The sequence below is a fragment of the Kogia breviceps genome, chromosome 11 (assembly GCF_026419965.1).
Source record: "Kogia breviceps isolate mKogBre1 chromosome 11, mKogBre1 haplotype 1, whole genome shotgun sequence".
Taxonomy (NCBI): Eukaryota; Metazoa; Chordata; class Mammalia; order Artiodactyla; family Physeteridae; genus Kogia; species Kogia breviceps.
In genome coordinates, this window is record NC_081320.1 from 27671723 (window position 1) to 27690320 (window position 18598).

At 42.5% G+C, this 18598-nt stretch overlaps 1 protein-coding gene across 6 annotated transcripts in view; it reads right to left on the minus strand.

Moving 5' to 3' along the window:
- EVA1A (eva-1 homolog A, regulator of programmed cell death) overlaps nt 1-18598 on the minus strand; it is a 98574-nt gene that overhangs the window by 40302 nt on the left and 39674 nt on the right. For 5 of the 6 annotated variants that reach the window (XM_067007378.1, XM_067007379.1, XM_059079665.2 and 2 more), the window contains 2 exons: nt 10797-10919; nt 1271-1442 (listed from right to left, as the gene is read on the minus strand). In XM_067007378.1, coding sequence (XP_066863479.1) covers nt 1271-1316 — 46 coding nt within the window. In that variant the 5' untranslated portion in view covers nt 1317-1442; nt 10797-10919. Of the gene's footprint in view, nt 1-1270; nt 1443-10796; nt 10920-18425; nt 18475-18598 lie in introns of those variants that run through there. The other variant, XM_067007382.1, reaches the window with a different exon arrangement.

Consider the following 18598-nt stretch of genomic DNA (forward strand, 5'->3'; position numbering starts at 1 on the left):
TTCCAGCTCCAGTGTCCTTTCTCTCCAGAATAACCTAGAAGAAAGAGCAGAGCTGAGATTCTTCTGATGTGTGGGTGCCCAGGTAAGGAGGCCCCAGGCACTGAACTTCCTTTGGGAGGTGAGGAGCTGACTGATGACCTGAGCCTTTGTTGATCTGAAAAGGGAGAACCCTGGACTTGAGGCTTGTGAAGACTACATACTGAATCTTGCCAACAACAAAGGAGCCAGCCAGGCTCCTGAGAAGTCCTCCTTTCTAAAATCAGGTTGCACGTCATCCAAGATGCTCTCTTAACAAAAAGCCATGAATTTCCTTTATCCTCAACCTTAGCTCCGATTTGCCATTGTAAATAGAAGTGTCAGGTTTTCCACCTGAACTGTGAGGTCACCACATATCAACCCTGACCAGAGAACTAGAAAGTAAAACCAGTCCCCCAGGGGAAATCTAATCAGAACCTCAGTCCCTTCCTTTTATACAACAAACAGAGACATAAGGCCAAATAAAATAAAGAAAAGCAAACTACCAAAACCTTAAAAACTCACTCAAGCAGCAGAAAATCAATTTGGTCATTCAAACTATTCAGCATTTTCATGTATTTTTTAAAATTTCAGCTTTATTGGGTATATTTTCATGTATTTTTAAATGACTCCTTTTATATGAACAGAACCTGTTCTCAAGAAATGATCTTGAGGAGAAAGTCAGCCATCTTTCTAAAAGAAAACAACTGTGAACCAAGGAGGGAGCAAATATCAGACTCTCCCATACTCACATACTCTTTCTCCATGTCTCCCAGAAGGTTATCAAACTTCTCACACAACCCCCCAAACACAGACTACACATAAACACACAAACACACACACACACACACACACACGCACACACACACACACACACACACACACACCCTGGGTGGAGTTGAGAACCACTGTATAGAAATAATCAGGCTGAGGATACTCCATTCTGGCCTTACATATCAGACTTAAATGCTTAATGACAGAAGCCAACAGTAACCCCAGGCTACTTCGTTCACTAGAGCCCAAAAGGAAACCAAACATTTTTCAGCAAGATAAAGCTCTTAGAACCCATTTGCCAAATTAGAGAAAGCTTAAGTTTCAAACCACAAAACTTTTCATCTCAAAACTCAGTACCACAGAGCCTCTCTGTTATGAGAGGCATTTCTCTCCTGAGTATAAGACCAGAGATGACCACCCAGGAAATGGCTCTACCTAGCCCCAGGCCTCAGACCTGGACCAGCTGAGAATGAACAACTACCTGAGACAAAGGAATAGGCCTCTAGGATATTGCTGAGCAAAGCCATGTCCACGAACTCGGGGATCACCAGCTCCGTGTTGTGGCAGAAGGGCAGCCTTGATGTGACATCCAGAAAAGGCCTCCTGGAGATGCTTCAGCTGGATCAAGGTGGCCACCCTCCCTCTCTTCTCTTCTGTTTGGGAACACAAAGTGAGTGATGAGAACACATTTCTGATTTCCTGAGGCTGTGTTCCAGGTAGCCTGGGCTCAAGAACAAAAACCAGTCCAACCTTCCCAGCCAGAGGGCTGCAAAGATCTGAGATTTGTACTCTTTGCTCTAACAGCTTCTTGGCTTTCAAACAAGCAGCAACTCCTTAAATCTGTTTTTCCTGGCCTTTCTCCTTTCTCTTCCCCATCTCCTCCCAATTTCCCATTTTAATACTTCTCCCTCACCTTTCCTTGATCCTTTTTATTGCATTCTTCCTGGTTTGCCTATGAGGTTTAGTCCATCATCACTTTAATCACAGCATTTTAACCCCAAGCCACAGCCTGCTTTTCACATAGTTCTGCTTTCCCCTGTACTGATGGCACTTGTGTACTTCGATCAGTTTGCTTCATCCCACGTATTACCAAATGTGCATTCTTGGCAATGGGTCAGAGCTGACTATTTCAGAACTCCCAAAGTGGTTCTGGTTCTAAAATGCTCCCAAGAAGTTGAGAGCTCGAGCCTGCTACCTGCCCCTAGCTCCATGACTCCACCTGTGACTGTGATGGGCCAACCAAACAGACATGCACTGCCACAAATGGCCCATCAAAGGAACTGACCACCAGGATTCAGAACAGGAACTTGGGATCTCAGTATTCAGTGGCTCAGCCTCTGGCTGGGGGAGCACATTCTTTCCCCAGCTGCTGCTGCTGCTCAGAACTAGCATTATCATTACCCAGTACATTCAGTGAAGCCCTGGCAGAGAGCTGAGGATTTCAAGTGGCAGAGATCTTAATGACTCCTTTTCAATGCCACTCTAACTGAAGACAGGGAACTGAGTCACAGGGTATGGAAGGATGTCAGGTTAGGGAAAGCTAGGGAAGCAGAAGGTTCCAGTCCTTGCAGAACAGGTTCTCAGGTGGGTCACAGACATTGGTAACATGGATCACATTTAGAGGTCCTGAAGAGCTGCAATTCCATAGGTGGATGGAATGGGTCACAACAGATAAGATAACTCTCACTTTGGTAAATTCCAGTGGGCTCAGGGAAGACCAAAGCAAGAAAAGACAGACAAACCCATAAGTAGGGCAAAAATGAACACAAGGTCCTTGGAGCAACCAGAGGCCCAGAGAGTGGCAGATGAGGAGTGGGAGCCTGGGGGCTCTGAGAAAGGGCTAGCTATTGCTGAGGGATCCCTGTACCTCTGAGTCTTCAACAGCCATTTGAGTTCCTAAAAGGTGACAACTGATGATACAGGTGAAAACTTGGAACCACCACCCTGAGTTCAGAAACTGCTCTGCAGGTCTGAGGACTTCAGGACCTAGGAAGAGAGTGAAGCCACTGGAATATTTCTGAGTATATAGTAGGACAAAGCTGTTTCAGGTCCATTCCCTCCTTTCTATCCCCAATAATACTACTATAGTGCAAGTCTCATTTTATTTCTGTGAGTTTTCCAACAGTCTCCTATCTGATGCTTCTGAAAATACCTCTTCCTATTCAATCTAGCACCCACTTTTACCAACAGGGTTATCTTTATAAAGTATAAATCTGATCACTTCACTCCATAGTCTAACCCTTCATTAATGTTAAGAAGTTTAATCCCCATTAAACTTCTTAACACAAAACACATCCACTTTCACAATATCTGACCTCTATTTTAGCTCTTAATTCATCTCCTACCCAAGCTTACACTCTTACACATATAACAGAGATACAAGTATGCCTAATGCTTCAACAATACCAGATTACTTTCAGTTCCCCAAATACACTAAGCTCTTTCATCTTTTCATGCTTTTGGTTGTGCCCTTCCTTTTGCCTAAATGTCCCTCCTCCCTGGCTAACATTTCCTGTAAGAGAGAATTCAAAAGTTCTACTGTAGTCTCAAAATCCCAAAGACTTCCTTTTTTCAGAAATAGAAAAACCCATACTAAAATTCATATGGAATATCAAGCAATCCAAAGTACTAAAACAATCCTAATAAAATAAACAAAGCTGGAAGTCTCACACTTCCTCATTTCAAAACATATTACAAAGCTACAGTAATCAAAACAGTGTAGTACTTGCATAAAGACAGTCATATGGATAAATGGAATAAAATAGAGAGCCCAGAAATAAAACCTTACGTATATGGTTAAATTATTTTCAACAAGAGACCATTCAATTTGGAAAGAATAGTCTTGTTGAGAAAATTGGATATCCACATGCAAGAGAATGAAGTTCAACCCTTACCTTACACCATATTAAAAAAAAATTAACTAAAAATGGATAAAAGATCTAAGTGGAGGAGCTAAAATTATAAAGCTCTTAGAAGAAAACATAGAGGAAGAGCTTCATGACACTGGATTTGGAAATGATTTCTTGGACTTGACACAAAAAGCACAGGAAACAAAATAAAAATAGATAAGTTGGACTACATCAAAACTTAACATTTCTGTGCATCAAAGGATACAATCAACAGAGTGAAAAGGAACCCATGGAATGGGAGAAAATATTTACAAATCATATATCTGACGAGGGGTTAATATCTAGATTATAGAGAACTCCTACAACACAACAACAGCAAAAAACAAACAACCTGATTAAAAAATGGGCAAAGGATTTGAATAGACCTTTCTTCAAGGAAGATTCATGAATGGCCAATAAGCACATGAAAAGATGCTCAACATCACTAATCATTAGGGAAACACAAATCAAAAACACAATGAGATACCACCCCACATCCATTAGAATGGCTACTATCAAAAAAAACCCAAAAAAACCCCCAGACAATAGCAAGTTTTGGAGAGGATTGGAGAGGAATCCTTGTACTGTTGATGGGAAGGTAAAATTTTGGAGGCACTATGGAAAACAGTGTGGCAGTTTCTCAAAAAATTAAAAATAGAATTACCATATGATTCAGCAATTCACCTCTGGGTCTACACCTAAAAGAATTGAAAGCAGGGACTTGAACAGATGTTTGTACACAAATTATGATGAAGCATTATTATGGCAGCCTAAAGATAAATCAATCAAAGTGTCCATCCACAGACAAATGGATAAACAAAATGTGGTATATGCATACAATGGACTATTACTCACAGTCTTAAAAAAGAATGAAATTCTGACACATTCACAACATGGATGAACCTTGAGGACATTATGCTAAGTGAAGTAAGCCAGTTACAAAAGAACAAATATGGTATGATTCCACTTATATGAAGTACCTAGAGTAGTCAAATTCATAGACAGAAGGCAGAATAAGGCAGAATGGTGGTTGTCAGGGGTTGGGAGAAGGGAGAAATAGGAAATTATTGTTTAATGGATACAGAGTACAAAGTTTTGGTTTTGCAAGATGAAAAGTGTTCTGGACATGGATAATGATAATGGTTGCATAACAAAGTAAATGTACTTGATGCCACTGAGCTGTACACTTAAAAATGGTTAAAATAGCAAATTTTATGTTATATGTATTTTACCACAATTTTTTAAATTAATAATAATAATAATAAATATAAGATGTTGATGAGGTAAAACAATGAATTTTAAAGGATAAATTTTAAAGATTCTTTAGAGAATCCAGCAATCAAATATTGATTTTCAGTTAATAGGAATGGTAGCAGAATTATAGAGATATTAAAATTAAAGTCAAAATACTATATGATATCACTTCTATGTGGAATCTAAAAAATACAACAAACTAGTGAATATAACAAAAAAGAAGACTCACAGATATAGAGAACAAACTAGTACATCAGTGGGGAGTGGAAGGGGAGGAGGGGTAATATAGAGTAGGTTATTCAGAAGTACAAACTATTATGTATAAAATAAGCTACAAGGATATACTGTACAATGCAGGGAATGTAGCCAATATTTTATAATAATTAAAAATGGAGTATAACCTTTAAAAACTGTGGGGACTTCCCTGGTGGAAGTGTGGATAAGAATCCGCCTGCCAATTCAGAGGACACAGGTTCAATCCCTGGTCCAGGAAGATCCCACATGCCATGGAGCAACTAAGTCCATGAGCCACAACTACTGAGCCTGCGCTCGAGAGCCCGCGAGCCACAACTACTGAAGCCCACGCGCCTAGAGAAATCAAGTCAAAAAATAATAATAAAGAAAAAAATAAAAGACTAACACCTCTTGGCCCTCCATTAAAAAATAAACAAACTGTTAATCACTATACTGTACACCTGTAATTTATAGAATATTGTACATCAACTACACTTTGATTTTAAAAATTGAAGTCAGTAAAATTCTAATTTATATCAAATTATGGATATGGCTTAATTTTAAGTAAAAGATGTTAGTATCTCACTTATAAAAACATTAAATGTAAATAATTGCAATCTATCACATTTATAGATTAAGAGGAAAAACTTATCATGTCAATGGATGCAAAAATGGGTTTGTGTAAAAATTAATAAAAATTCATGTTTTATTTAGAAAGGTCTAATGCAGTAAAGCTCCAAATCCTCCAGACTATTTTTTTTCTATCAAAGTATTAGAATATATTTCTAATATTGCACCTATGATATTGCAATTGGAATTACTGGTTTACTGAAGAGACTTCTTACAAGTCCTTATTACCCTGGTACCTAGTATGGTGCCTGATGAAAGGAGGTTCTCAGTAAATTCTGGCTAGCTGAAAAACAGAAAGAGCAATTAGGCATGAACTTTGTATGCATGAGTAAGTCCCAGAGAGTATTTCTGAACAGGTCTTAGAGTGAGCCACTTTGAAGACTAAAAGGAAACCAGGGCTGATTGGCTCTGAGTGGGGTGCCAAGCAGGGTATTTCCTCAGGATTATGAAAGGACCACATGCAAGACGGAAGCTTAACCATGGCGCAGAAATTTTTCCTGAAAGTCTCTCCATGCCCCAGGCACTAATGGAGAGCGTTGCAGGAGCCAGAAGTAAAAGAAAGGGGACCAAGAAGGCAGGTTGAGGGTCAAGAAAGACAACTGCACTGCTGGTGGGCCATCCTATATAGTGAACAGGAAAACCCCCTGTGGTCCATGTAGCACAAGTCAACATAGAGCCGGGGTCAGTACACCTTTATAACTTTACTATAAAAGGGCTCTGAGGGCTATATGCTCTCTGTCTCAACTACTCAACTTTTGCCATTGTGGTGTCAAAACCACCACAAACAACCATAAACGAATGAGCGTGGCTGTGTTACAATAAAACCTTATTTTCAAAAGTAGGTGGTGGACCCAGATTGGCCCACGGACCATACATAGTCTGCAGCCCTCTGGCCTAGATTTTTACTACTCAAATTATGGTACAAGGACCAGCAGGATTGACATCACTTAGGAGCTTGTTAGATCTGCATAATCCTGGGCACCCAGACCTTTGGAATCAAACTCTCATTTTGTAAGATGCCCAATAGAGTTTGCAAAATGCTCTGCCTGACTTCTGTGATCCCCTTCAGCCTGAGCACTCAGATATTATAACAGCATAGGCTTAGGAGGAGTTTCACTTAATGCATCCTTTATAAATCTGATCTAGGGTAGGAGGGCAAGTCCTTCATAAGGACACTGAGACAGAGGGCAGGACTCAGCACAGGAGATTCTGTTCAGGGTAGCTGCCAATGAGACAAGGTCTGCAGAAGTTAGATACATGATGACTCCCAGAGCCAAACTCTACTACCAAACCCTCTCCCTGAGCCCCCCCTTAATAGTGATGAACCAACTCCAGGTAGTTCTAGACACTCTCCACTGGTGATTTGCCCTGTAATTAAAACATTTCTGCATCTCTTACTGTGATGGTTAATTTTATGAGTCAATTTGACTGGCCATAGGATGTCCAGATTAAACATTATGTCTGGGTGTGTCTATGAAGGTGTTTCCAGATAAGATTAGCAATAGGTAAACTAACTAAAGTAGATTGCCCTCCCCAATATGAATGGGCATTATCCAATCCATTGAGAGCCTGAATAGAACAAAAGGCAGAGGAAGGAGGAACTTGTCTCTTTTTTCTTGCTTCTCTGCTGAGTTGGAGTATCACATCTCATCTTGTCTTCTCTGGCCTCAGACTGAGATTTACACCATTCACTCCCCTGGTTCTCAGGCTTTGGGACTTGGGGACTGAACTACAACACTGGCTTTCCTGTGTCTCCATGTTGCAAGGTTGTGTATGGCAAATCATGGGACTTCTTAACCTCTATGATTATGTGAGCTGATTCTTCATAATAATAATAATCTATTGTTATATATTTATGTAAAAAATATATATGTTTCTGTTTCTCTGGAGGACCCTAATACACTTAACCAATATAAAGGTAAGGGGCATGAAGAACTCATCCACCTACAAGTGAAATTTTGTGCTCTAGTCCTCAAGGAAATCCCTTATCACTGGTTAGTTCCTAAAATAGTGGTCCTCAACCTTGGGCAGTGTGCTCCCCAGGGTACAGTTGGTTGTCACAACTGCAGTGGAGGTTGATATTGGCATCTAGTAGGAGGCAAGGATACTGCTAAAATCCTACAATGTATAGAACAGCACCCCCACAACAAAGAACTATCTGGCCCCAAATGTTAATTCATCAAGGTTGAGAAACCCTGTTCTAGAACAAACATTACCTCATTGATCAACCTAAGAAACTCTCAGTGTTTGTGAACCTCATGCACATCACCATTACAGCGAGAAAGGTGTCAGAGAAAGGTCTGCTTGGCAGCTCATAGCAGCTTTGCTCAGGACACCACAGGTCCAAGCCCTGGGCCACCAATTCAATGTTCCATGACCAGAAGTAAATAGACCCTGGGAGAACAAATCACATCAACCAAGCCCTCAAGAAAATACATCAGGGGACTTCCCTGGTGGCGCAGTGGTTAAGAATCCACCTGCCAATGCAGGGGACACGGGTTCAAGCCCTGGTCCGGGAAGATTCCACATGCTGCGGAGCAACTAAGCCCATGTGCCACAACTACTGAAGCCCATGTGCCTAGAGCCCATGCTCTGCAACAGAGAAGCCACCACAACAGAGAAGCCACCACAGCGAGAAGCCACTGCAATGAAAAGCCCATACACCGCAACGAAGAGTAGCCCCCTCTTGCTGCAACTAGAGAAATCCCATGTGCAGCAATGAAGACCCGATGCAAAAATAAAATAAATAAATTTATTTTTTAAAGAAAAAAGAAAATATAACATCAACCAATACCAGTTTATTAATTCATAACTGGAGAGCCACCTGGCATAAGATCTAGACCAGATTCTCTTCTAGACAAGTTGACCCTGGGGATTATCTTGGCTAGGACAGAATTACAACTAAGCAGCCATATATTTTCAAAGCCAGGGTTTTCTCCCTGTGATTATCCATTGGATTAACCCCACACCATTCTAGGGGAAAATGGTGTCTAGAGAACACTCTAGGGCCAGTAAACCAGAATTGCAGCACACTTTCTTTGGACAGCACCTACTAATTCTTATATTTCTTACTCTTTGACAGCTTTCTTTCATCTATGACCCAAAGCTCATTCACCCAATTACTGAAAACCTGTGTCACAATTGAAGAGACAGCTTCTTTCCATCACCTACCTCTCAGAATTTTGTCTTCCTGTACACATGCTGGCCTCCTGATGAAGATGACAAGCTGGCTTATAAGCACCATCTCTTAAACTGAATGACTAATTGTATGTATTGCATGCGATTCTCACTGGTTTCCATATTAGAGATAACTTATTTCCCAGTGCTGCAAATTCATACTCTCTGGAACCTTGAGTCTACCCACCTATACAGAGTGTAACCACTGGATATACAAAATGAAGTATGCCTGGTGATAGTACATTTCATCTTTTTTTAAATTGTAGTTGAAATTTATAAATGGTTCTTAAAATACAATCTTAAAAAATCAACTCACAAAATATGCATTGGTCCCACACTAATTTACAAATCCAGGTTAGAAACTAGCACTTATATTTATTTCATCATCAGAGGCTTCTTTCTAGGGATCTTAGAGTTTTCGGCTTGAGGCCTTCTTAAAATGCAAGTTATATTTGAGGAGGATAACTTCCTATCAGACTACCTTATAGTAGGGATTAGTTTAACAGATGCCTGAAATCCAAGTTCTATGAATTGTACATGATGTTAGAGGTTGGGTTTCAAAAGAAACTGACTAAAGCAGAGATTAGCATACAGGTTTATTAGGGAGATTTCTTGGGATCAATACCTGTAGGAAGGGGAAAGAATGGGAAAGAAACATCACTAGGCTGAGGGAGAAGGTGAGCTGCAACGCAATCTGAATGAAGGACTCAGCCAACTCCCTGGGGATTTCTGAAGCTGGACTCGCTCTTCAGAATTGGGACCAGGGTGGGTAGGCCTTTATATCCTCACATTGATCAGTCATTAGATGTGGCAGCCATGGCAAGAGGGGTCACCTTGAGCAAGGCAGGCCTCTTGAGCAGAGGCAATTATTCCCTTCCAGCTAAGGCAATGCAGACAGCAGCACTGCCAGCAGCTAGGGAGGTAAGTCTTTCATTCCTGAAGGGGGATTTGGGCTGCACATCATGGTTTCCAACACAGATAGGAATGGTGAGAAACAAAGGGCTGGAAAAAGGCAGCTAAAAAAACCCAAAGACAAATCTTATCTTCTTCAGTTTAGCCTATGCTCTTGGGAGGCTGTGTGACACGTGGAGACTATGGAACTCCGAATGCCAGCGATTTGAATCCTGATTTCACCACTTCCTACCTGCAAAGAATTAGGTAAGTCTCACAGAGTCTCTCAGCCTCAATTTTCTCATCTATAACTGTGATGAAAAAATTTCCCTGATTATGTAGTTGCAAGAATTAAACAAGAAAATATATGTGAAACTACTTTATCGATTATCAAGTGCCATACAAATGCATGGTGTTGTTACAAATGCTCCTGCTTGCTGCAACTAGAGAAAGCCTGCACACAGCAATGGAGACCCAATGCAGCCAAAAATAAATAAATAAATAAATAAATAAATTTTTTAAAGTAAATGAAATTTTAAGGTAGGCATCTTGGCAACCTCTTGGATCAATGGAGCATACTGAGCAAGAGCTAAAGAAGAAACAATACAAAAGAGTTGTACTCCCTCTCTTTTACCTGCTAGTTTTGAACAGAGAACTTAAACATTTCATCTTATATTTCAGTAGCAGCAATGCGCATCTTTGGTATATAAGCCACCATGCAGATGACTATCTCATCAAACGATGTGCAAAGGGTCGTAAAAAAGTCTTATTATATCGGGACTTCCCTGGTAGTCCATTGGTTAATACTCTGTTCTTCCAATGCAGGGGGCACTGGTTCAATCAATGGTCGGGGAACTAAGATCCCACATGCCACACAGCATAGCCAAAAAAAACAAAAACAAAACAAAAAAATCTTATTATCCCCTTAGCTACCTGGGGAGAGGTGTACTGTTAAGAGTAGAGGAGTATCTGGTTAGAATGATTCATCCTTGGAGATGCTAGTATCAGACAGTAGAGGTTCTGAAACTTGGTTGGCCTCAGTTGGCTTCTCAGGCTCTGAAAGAAAAGAAAAATGGCATAAAAAATATCAGAGAGTCATCACATGGCTGAGAGATCACATCATGCCTTAGACCTGGTGTTGTTATGAACTGCTTAGCAGAGAAACCTTGGTGGTCTTTGTCTGGACACTTGAAGATATGAAATAGCATTCCCTGAAGCCCACTGCCAGAGTTTAATCTGGAATTTGAACCAGACAGCCAGAGAAACCAACCTCCCACGGTCAGAGCAAAAAGGGAAGCTAAGGGTAAAAAAATCAAAAGATGTATGCTTCCTCTTCCCTCCTGTCAGCCAAAACCCACAAAATAGCTACAGTGGCTCCTGTGTGGCTCCTCATCAGTGAAGTTTGCAAGCCAGCCTCTCTGGAACAGGAAGCGAGGAAATTTAGTTTACAGATAGTAATGCCCAGGTAGGCCATGAAATGAAGTCTCATGTAGCTCTGTGGACACAAAAAACCTGGACATGCTGCCAAGTGGATTCCCACAGCCTGTATCTTCCACCGAGAAATCTCAAGTCCTCTGTTCAACCCAGCTAGAGAAGCCACCAGGGGTCTCTGAAAGACCTAGATTACACACAGCTCCTTTAGATTGCCAGTTTCATTTAGAATTGTTTAGAAAAAAATGAAATCAGTCACAGAGGTCCCGGAGCCCTAAGCAGTCCCTTTGCTCCATGCATACATACTCATTCATCATCACTGCTTCCTGCCAGCTCCTGCAGCATCCGACTTTTGCTTATTTATTTACATCTTTACTTATCCCAGCTGCCTCTGCCTCACAAAGGATTTGTGGCATCTTCCTATCTCCATTTTACTGGTAAGGGCAAAAAAGCACAAGATCAGTAGTTCTTTAGAAACTCATGTATCAAAGCATGGAATCAGTTCTTTGAGTCCCACTTGCTCTCCACTGTACACTAAAGAAAACCATGCAAGGACTGACCTCATTGTGGTCACATGGAGTCTGAGATGCAAAAGCTTGAATGGAAAAATAACTCCCAGGGACTTCCCTGGGGACTTCCCTTCCCCAGTGGTTAGGACTTCGTGATTCCACTGTGGGGGCTTGGGTTCGATCCCTGGTCAGGGAACTAAGATCCCACAAGCCACACAGCATGGCCAAAAAAAGAAAAAAAAGAAAAGAAAAATAGTTCCCACCTCACAGGATGGTAAGAGGATACACATGGCCCTGGAGAAATGACTGAGCAGAGAGAAACCCTGACTTTCTCTACAGGACTGATAAACACCTATGGATGACACATCCAACATGCTAGCCTACCAGCTGCGTGGCTTCCTTTGCTCCACCAACCCTCCCCTCCAACCCACTGCAGTAAACCACTTCCAAGAACATATCCTGGACTTTGTTTTCACTTAGAAAGGCACCACCTCTGAAGTCTGGGCTGTGAGCTCCTTAAGGGCAGGGACCACCTGGTCTCCATTCTTCTCTTTGTTCCTAGAGCCTCCCACAGTAAAAGGACAAAGCCGATGTTCAGTGACTGTTGGATGAATGACTCATACTCATACTCATACTCCCACTCTTCAACCAGATCTTTCTGTCTTCCTACTACTCTCACCCCTAGAATAAAAGTAAATGTGCTCTCCAACCTCTCTGGTTCCTCAAACTTCTTATACTCTCCAGCTCACCCAGTTAAGTCTCATCCTCCATTTACTTTTCTCTACACAGCCTGGCTACTATAACTACACTACACTTGGCTCTTACCAGGACCTTTCTGCTGCCCTCCCACCATCCCCAGGCCTAACCCCAAGACCACTCTAACCCTCACCTGCCAGCTTTCTTGTCTAAAGGCTAAGTGTTTCTGAAAAAAAAAATCATTCATATTAGCACCATTGTAAATGTTTGGTTTACACCCTCAGTGAGGCCCTTATGTTGCTAGGAAAACTTCTAAGTCCCTTGCATTGTTCTTTCTCATTTCCAAGAGAAAATGTACCAAGCCACTACCCCTTTCTTTCAGCCCCCTTCTCCATCCTCACCCCTCTTGTGCTTCCCATCTTCCCAGAGGAAACAGCAGCCAACTTACATGAACTGTAACTCCCTTCTCTTCCATCTGATCCTGACCTTCCTCCCTCATTTCTCTAAGGGAGTTTTTACCTGTGCTTTTGATTAAATCATTTCCTTCTTCTTCTTATAAGATTTCATTCCATCAGTGATTCATCCTTCTTTTACCTTTCTTTTTTGACTGATCTCCATCTCTATCTATACAGAGGTAGACAGAAAGATATACTTTATACTATTCACACAGAAAGATAGAGAGAGAAGGAGAGAAAGAGAGATTATATATGTGTATAATTCTGCCTCTCAAACTTGCAGTTTCTCCCTTTCTCCTTCCCTTCTCTCCCCCACCTCTGTGTGTGTGTGTGTCTGTGTGTGTGAGGTATGTATATGTCATATATTTACATATATACATATGAGGTGTGTTTATGTAAAAACATGCATATATGTGCACATACATGTATGTATACACACACGTCTTTCTCCTTCAAACATTTTCTCATTCTTTCCTAATCACTGTCAAAATCTCTCTCTTTCAATTTGCTGGTCTTATCCACAATAAACTTGCTTAATTGTCCTCACCCTTTTAAAAAACATTTTTTTTTTTTTTTTGCCTGAGTTGTGTCTTCGTTGCTGTGCGCAAGCTTTCTCTGGTTGTGGTGAGTGAGGGCTACTCTTTGTTGTGGTGCACAGGCTTCTCATTGCAGTGGCTTCTCTTGTTGTGGAGCATGGGCTCTAGGTGCGCAGGCTTCAGTAGTTGCATCATGCGGGCTCAGTAGTTGTGGCTCGCGGGCTCTAGAGCACAGGCTCAGTAGTTGTGGTACACAGGCTTAGTTGCTCTGCAACATGTGGGATCTTCCTAGACCAGGGATCAAACCTGTGTCCCCTGCAGTGGCAGGTGGATTCTTAACCACTGAACCACCAAGGAAGTCCTGCCCTCACCCTTAAATGACCTTCCCTTTATTCAGGCTCCCTGCTAAACTTATATTTCCTCTCTCCATTTTTTTTTAACCATCATTCAATCCTTAGGGATCTCATGTCCCATCCTTCTCCATTTATGCTGCCTAGCACAGTGCCTGAGCACATAAGTTCTTTAAAATAAATTCTGTCATGGATATGAGTCAATGTTTTAGACACCTCTGTGATCTAGTGTTTGACTCATAGTGAATTCTTCCATTGACTGAATGAATCTAAAATGAACAAACACGGTTAGTGAGAGAGATCTGCAACTTAGCTAAGCAAACAGAATGAAGTATAAAAGCAATGTGAGTTAAGTGGTGTGGGTGCAGATGGGAAAGAGTAATTAATTTCAATAATGGGAGAGCAGTGGGCAGAACTCATAAAAACTTCATAGAGAGGTAAGATTTAAATTGAACTACTGAGTATTAATTTAATACAAATTATACTAATAACTCATATTTATGGAGACCTTCCTCTGTAACCAGGCAATGCTTTATGTAGAATATTTAAGAATATTTAATTTAAGAATATTAATTTATAACAATCCTGTGCTATTCTTTTTCCCATTTTTCAGATGGGAAAATTGAGGCACAGAGAGGTAGTGCTATACAAGATCACTCAGCTAGAAAATATTGGAGATGGAACTTAAACTCAGGCAGCCCATCTCTAGTGCTTTTAACTTCTAAACCATACTTCCCAGAGTAAAGAAATGTACTAGAGACAAAAGGAATAATGTGAGGTAAGGTATATGGCATGTCTAGAGCAAAAGCGTAGGCAGAAGGATTTACTAGAAATTAAAGATGGAAAGGCAGAGTTGGAATTGGACCTTGGAGGATCTGCAGTGCCTTACAAAGGAGATGGAATTTTATTTTATGAACAATGGTATTAACAGAAGTGTGACATGGTCAGTTCTGCTTCCTAGGAAGAAAACACTGACAGAAGTGGAGGCTTTGTTGGAGAAGTCAGAGATTATAGATTACAGTCTGAAAGACTCACTACAGATTAACTCAATAGTCCAGGTAAAGGATGAAAGTAAAAGTACCTGAAACCAAGATAGCTGAAATAAAATGGGAGATGAAGCTTCTGAAGAAGTCAGCAACCCAGAAACCAAACCTACGAGGTGTAGACCAAAACAAAAGAAAACAAAGCAAAAAACCACCAAATGCATGTTCTCTAGTCAAAAGACCAGTTAAGGGACAGTCTAGCAAGACAGAAAACTTTTAGACAATAACTACTCTACCCCAGCCAAACACCATAGGAAAAACTGTGGCCCGAACTTACACCCATAACAGCAAAGGCTGAGTGGGGAGCCTAGACTTCCATCCTCGAGAGATTACAAGAAGACACCCCCAACGTCCCCATGAGAGTGGCATTAGAGAAGACCAAGTAGGGAAAGGGGACTTTCATACCAGACAGCTGGTAATGAGCCACTCTTCCTGGCAGTATCAGTGGAGAACACACAGGAAGCCTGGACTTCACCCCCACCCAGCTCCTCTCCCTCCTTGCTGGAGTAGTGTAATAGGAGGCCTAGTGAAGGGTCAGGACTTGCACCAACCCCAGTGGTTAGAAGCCCCACCATCACCAACATCATGTCAGTGGAGGCCACATGGGATCTGGAACTCTCATTCTCACCCAGCAGTAATAAGAAGCCAGTCAATAGATGCCAACACCAAGATGACAGAGATGTAAGAATTATCTGACAAGGATTCTAAAACAGCCATGATTTTAAAAAACACTTCTAATAGCAATGATGAATATGCTTGAAATGAAGTTTAAAAAATGGAAAGTCTCAGCAAAGAAATAGAAAGTCTTAGCAAAGAAATGGAAGACATAAAGAAAAAATGAAAATTTTAGGATTGAAAAATATAACCAAAATTTAAAACTAAGTAAATGAGATCAACAGTAGAGTGGAAAGGACAAGGGAAAGAATCAGTGAACTGGAAGGTAGTACAACAGAACCTACTCAGTTGGGCAACAGGGAGAAAATAGATTAAAAAAAAATTGAACAGAACCTTAGGGACCTGTAAGACTATAACAAAAGATCTAACATTCATGTCATTAGAATCAAAGAAGGAGAGAAAAAACAGGCAGAAATGAAAAAGTGTTTTAAAAAATCAAGAAATAATGGCTGTAAAATCCCCCTATTTAGGAAGAGATAAAAATCTACAGATATGAAAAGCTGACAAAATCTCAAAAGGATAGACTCAAAGAAATCCATGCCAATCCAAAGGATCAAGAAGGCGGAGGAGTAGAAGGACGTGGAGTTCATCTCTACCACAAATGCATCAAGAAAACATCTACTAATGAAACAGTTCTCACAGAGCTCCTGCTGAACACTAGCAGAACACCTCAGACACCTAAAAGGGCAAGAAGAATTCCCATGTAACCAGGTAGGATGAAAGAAAGAAGAAGGGAAAAGGAAGAAGAGAGGAAGCAGGATGGGACCTGCACCCCTAGCAGGGAGCTGAAGATGAGGAGAGCTTCCTGCATCTGGGGAAGGCCCCTCACCAGTGGGGAGATCACCTGGGACAGAAGGGGAGCTTCAGGGGCTTGGAGGAGAGCACAGCAACTGGTCTGTGGCAGGAAGGACAGACTGAGACCTACTCAAATGGTCTATGCCACAGCCCAGCATGCCCCAGCCTGAGACATGTGTCCATCAGTGTGGACGGGGACAGGGTACTAAAACGTGGGGTTTGGGGAGCATACCTGGGGAGTGGACTGCTGTTGGCTGTGAGGAGACAGCCTGAAGGGACGGGAGTGAGGAGCTCTGCAACCTGGAATGCTCCTGGAGGAAGCCCGGACCACGATAGAAGAAAAGCACCATCACTGAGTGACGTGCAAAGGGCAGGGCCGCCATTGCAGCCTCTCTCCTCATGTGCTGGTCCTGCATCCACAGGCATTAGGGAGGACTCCCACTGGAGCAGGCTCACACATCTCCAGCCATTGCCTCCTCTGCCCCCACCCCGCCTGGGTAACTTGCTCACCCCAATCGCCTGGGCGGCCCACTCACCCGGATTGCTGCCTCAGCTCCCTCCCACCTGACAGGCTCCTGTACTCTGGCAGCCTCCAGAGCAGAGGCTGGTGGGTGGCCCACACTCAGAGGTGGGGCTGAAACAACAGCTGAGCCCTAGGGGTTCTGTGACTAAGAAAGAAGAGCTGAAATCTCTCCTTGTGGCTGTGCAAATTGTGGAGTTAGACCTCCACAGACAGCTTCCTAAATTCAGTGTCTGCAGAACATCCAAATGGACAAGTGCTCCTCCAGTTGAGACGAGTCTGGCTTTAGGACCTGTGGGCTTTATGGGCACATACAGGGGATGGGCAAGGTCAGAGTCTGAGCTGCCTCCATAGCAGGTCCAGGTACACGGTTACTGCAGTCCTGAGACCTGACCTCACTGGATCTGTGATGGTGGCCTGGTGAAAACAACACATGAGAATCACCAGGGCCAATTGACGGCATACTCACAGTTAAGGTAGGACTGAGAGCAGTGTCAACAACAGTATACCTTGTGTGCCCACACAATGAATGAAAGGGGACACAACAGAGCACACTCACAGGTAAACAGCTATAGAGGAGAAATATTAAGTGGATTCTCTCCCAGTGGGAGCACTCCAATCCCACCTACCTCACACCACAGATCAGAATCACAGCTAAGAAAAAGATCTTCTAAGAAACAGGCTTCTACTCCAACAAGTAGGGAGCAGACCACACCCCTGACAGGGCAGTGACAATCACAGAGCAAAGGGGAGGCTGCACTCCATATCCAGGGCAGGATCTGGCCATGACAATACCAGTCAAACCCCTTATTCAAGGGGATAACAGCCAGCATACACTGAGGAAAGAGGTGGCAGTCGGCAGTCATCCATACTAAAACCAGACCTTGGACCAAAAAAAAAAAAAAAAACCACCCATATATATATATTTTTTTAAGCAACAAAGGCTACATAAGGACCTTCCCATATAAAAATAGCTCTCCAAGACAGTCTGAGGGTCTGGCATCAGGAGGGAGAACCCCTAGAGCATTTAGCCTTGAAGGCCAGCAGGGCTTGAGAGCAAGAGCTCCACAGGTCTGGGGGAAACAGAGAGTCCACTCTTGGAGGGCACATACAAAGGTGTCAACACAAAGCAGTACCTCCATAGGAACCTGGGATACACCTACCTAGGGGTCTTGGAGGGCCTCCTGGGGAACCAGGTATTGGCAGTAGCTCACTGTGTGGCAAGGGGACTGGTAGCAGAGGCCCTAGGGAATATGAATTGGCATGTGCACTCCTGGAGATCCCCATTTTGACACCAATACCCGGCTCCACCCAACAGCCTGCAGGCTCCAGTGTTGGAACAACTCAGGCCAAACAACCAGCAAGACAGGAACACAGCACCACCCATCAGCAGACAGGCTGCCTAAAGTCATAATAAGCTCACAGACACACCAAAACACACTGCTTGACATGGCCCAGCCCACCAGAGGGACAAGACCCAGCTCCACCCAACAGAGGCAGGAACCTGGGCCTCCCACCAGAAAGTCTGCACAAGCCCCTGGACCAAACTCACCCAACAGGAGGCAGACACCAGAAGCAAGAGGAAATACAATCCTACCACCTGTGGAAAGGAGACCACAACACAGTTAGAGAAAATGAGATGACAGAGGAATACATTGCAGACAAAGGAGCTAGGTAAAAACCTACAAGAACAACTAAATGAAGAGGAAATAGGCAATCTACCTG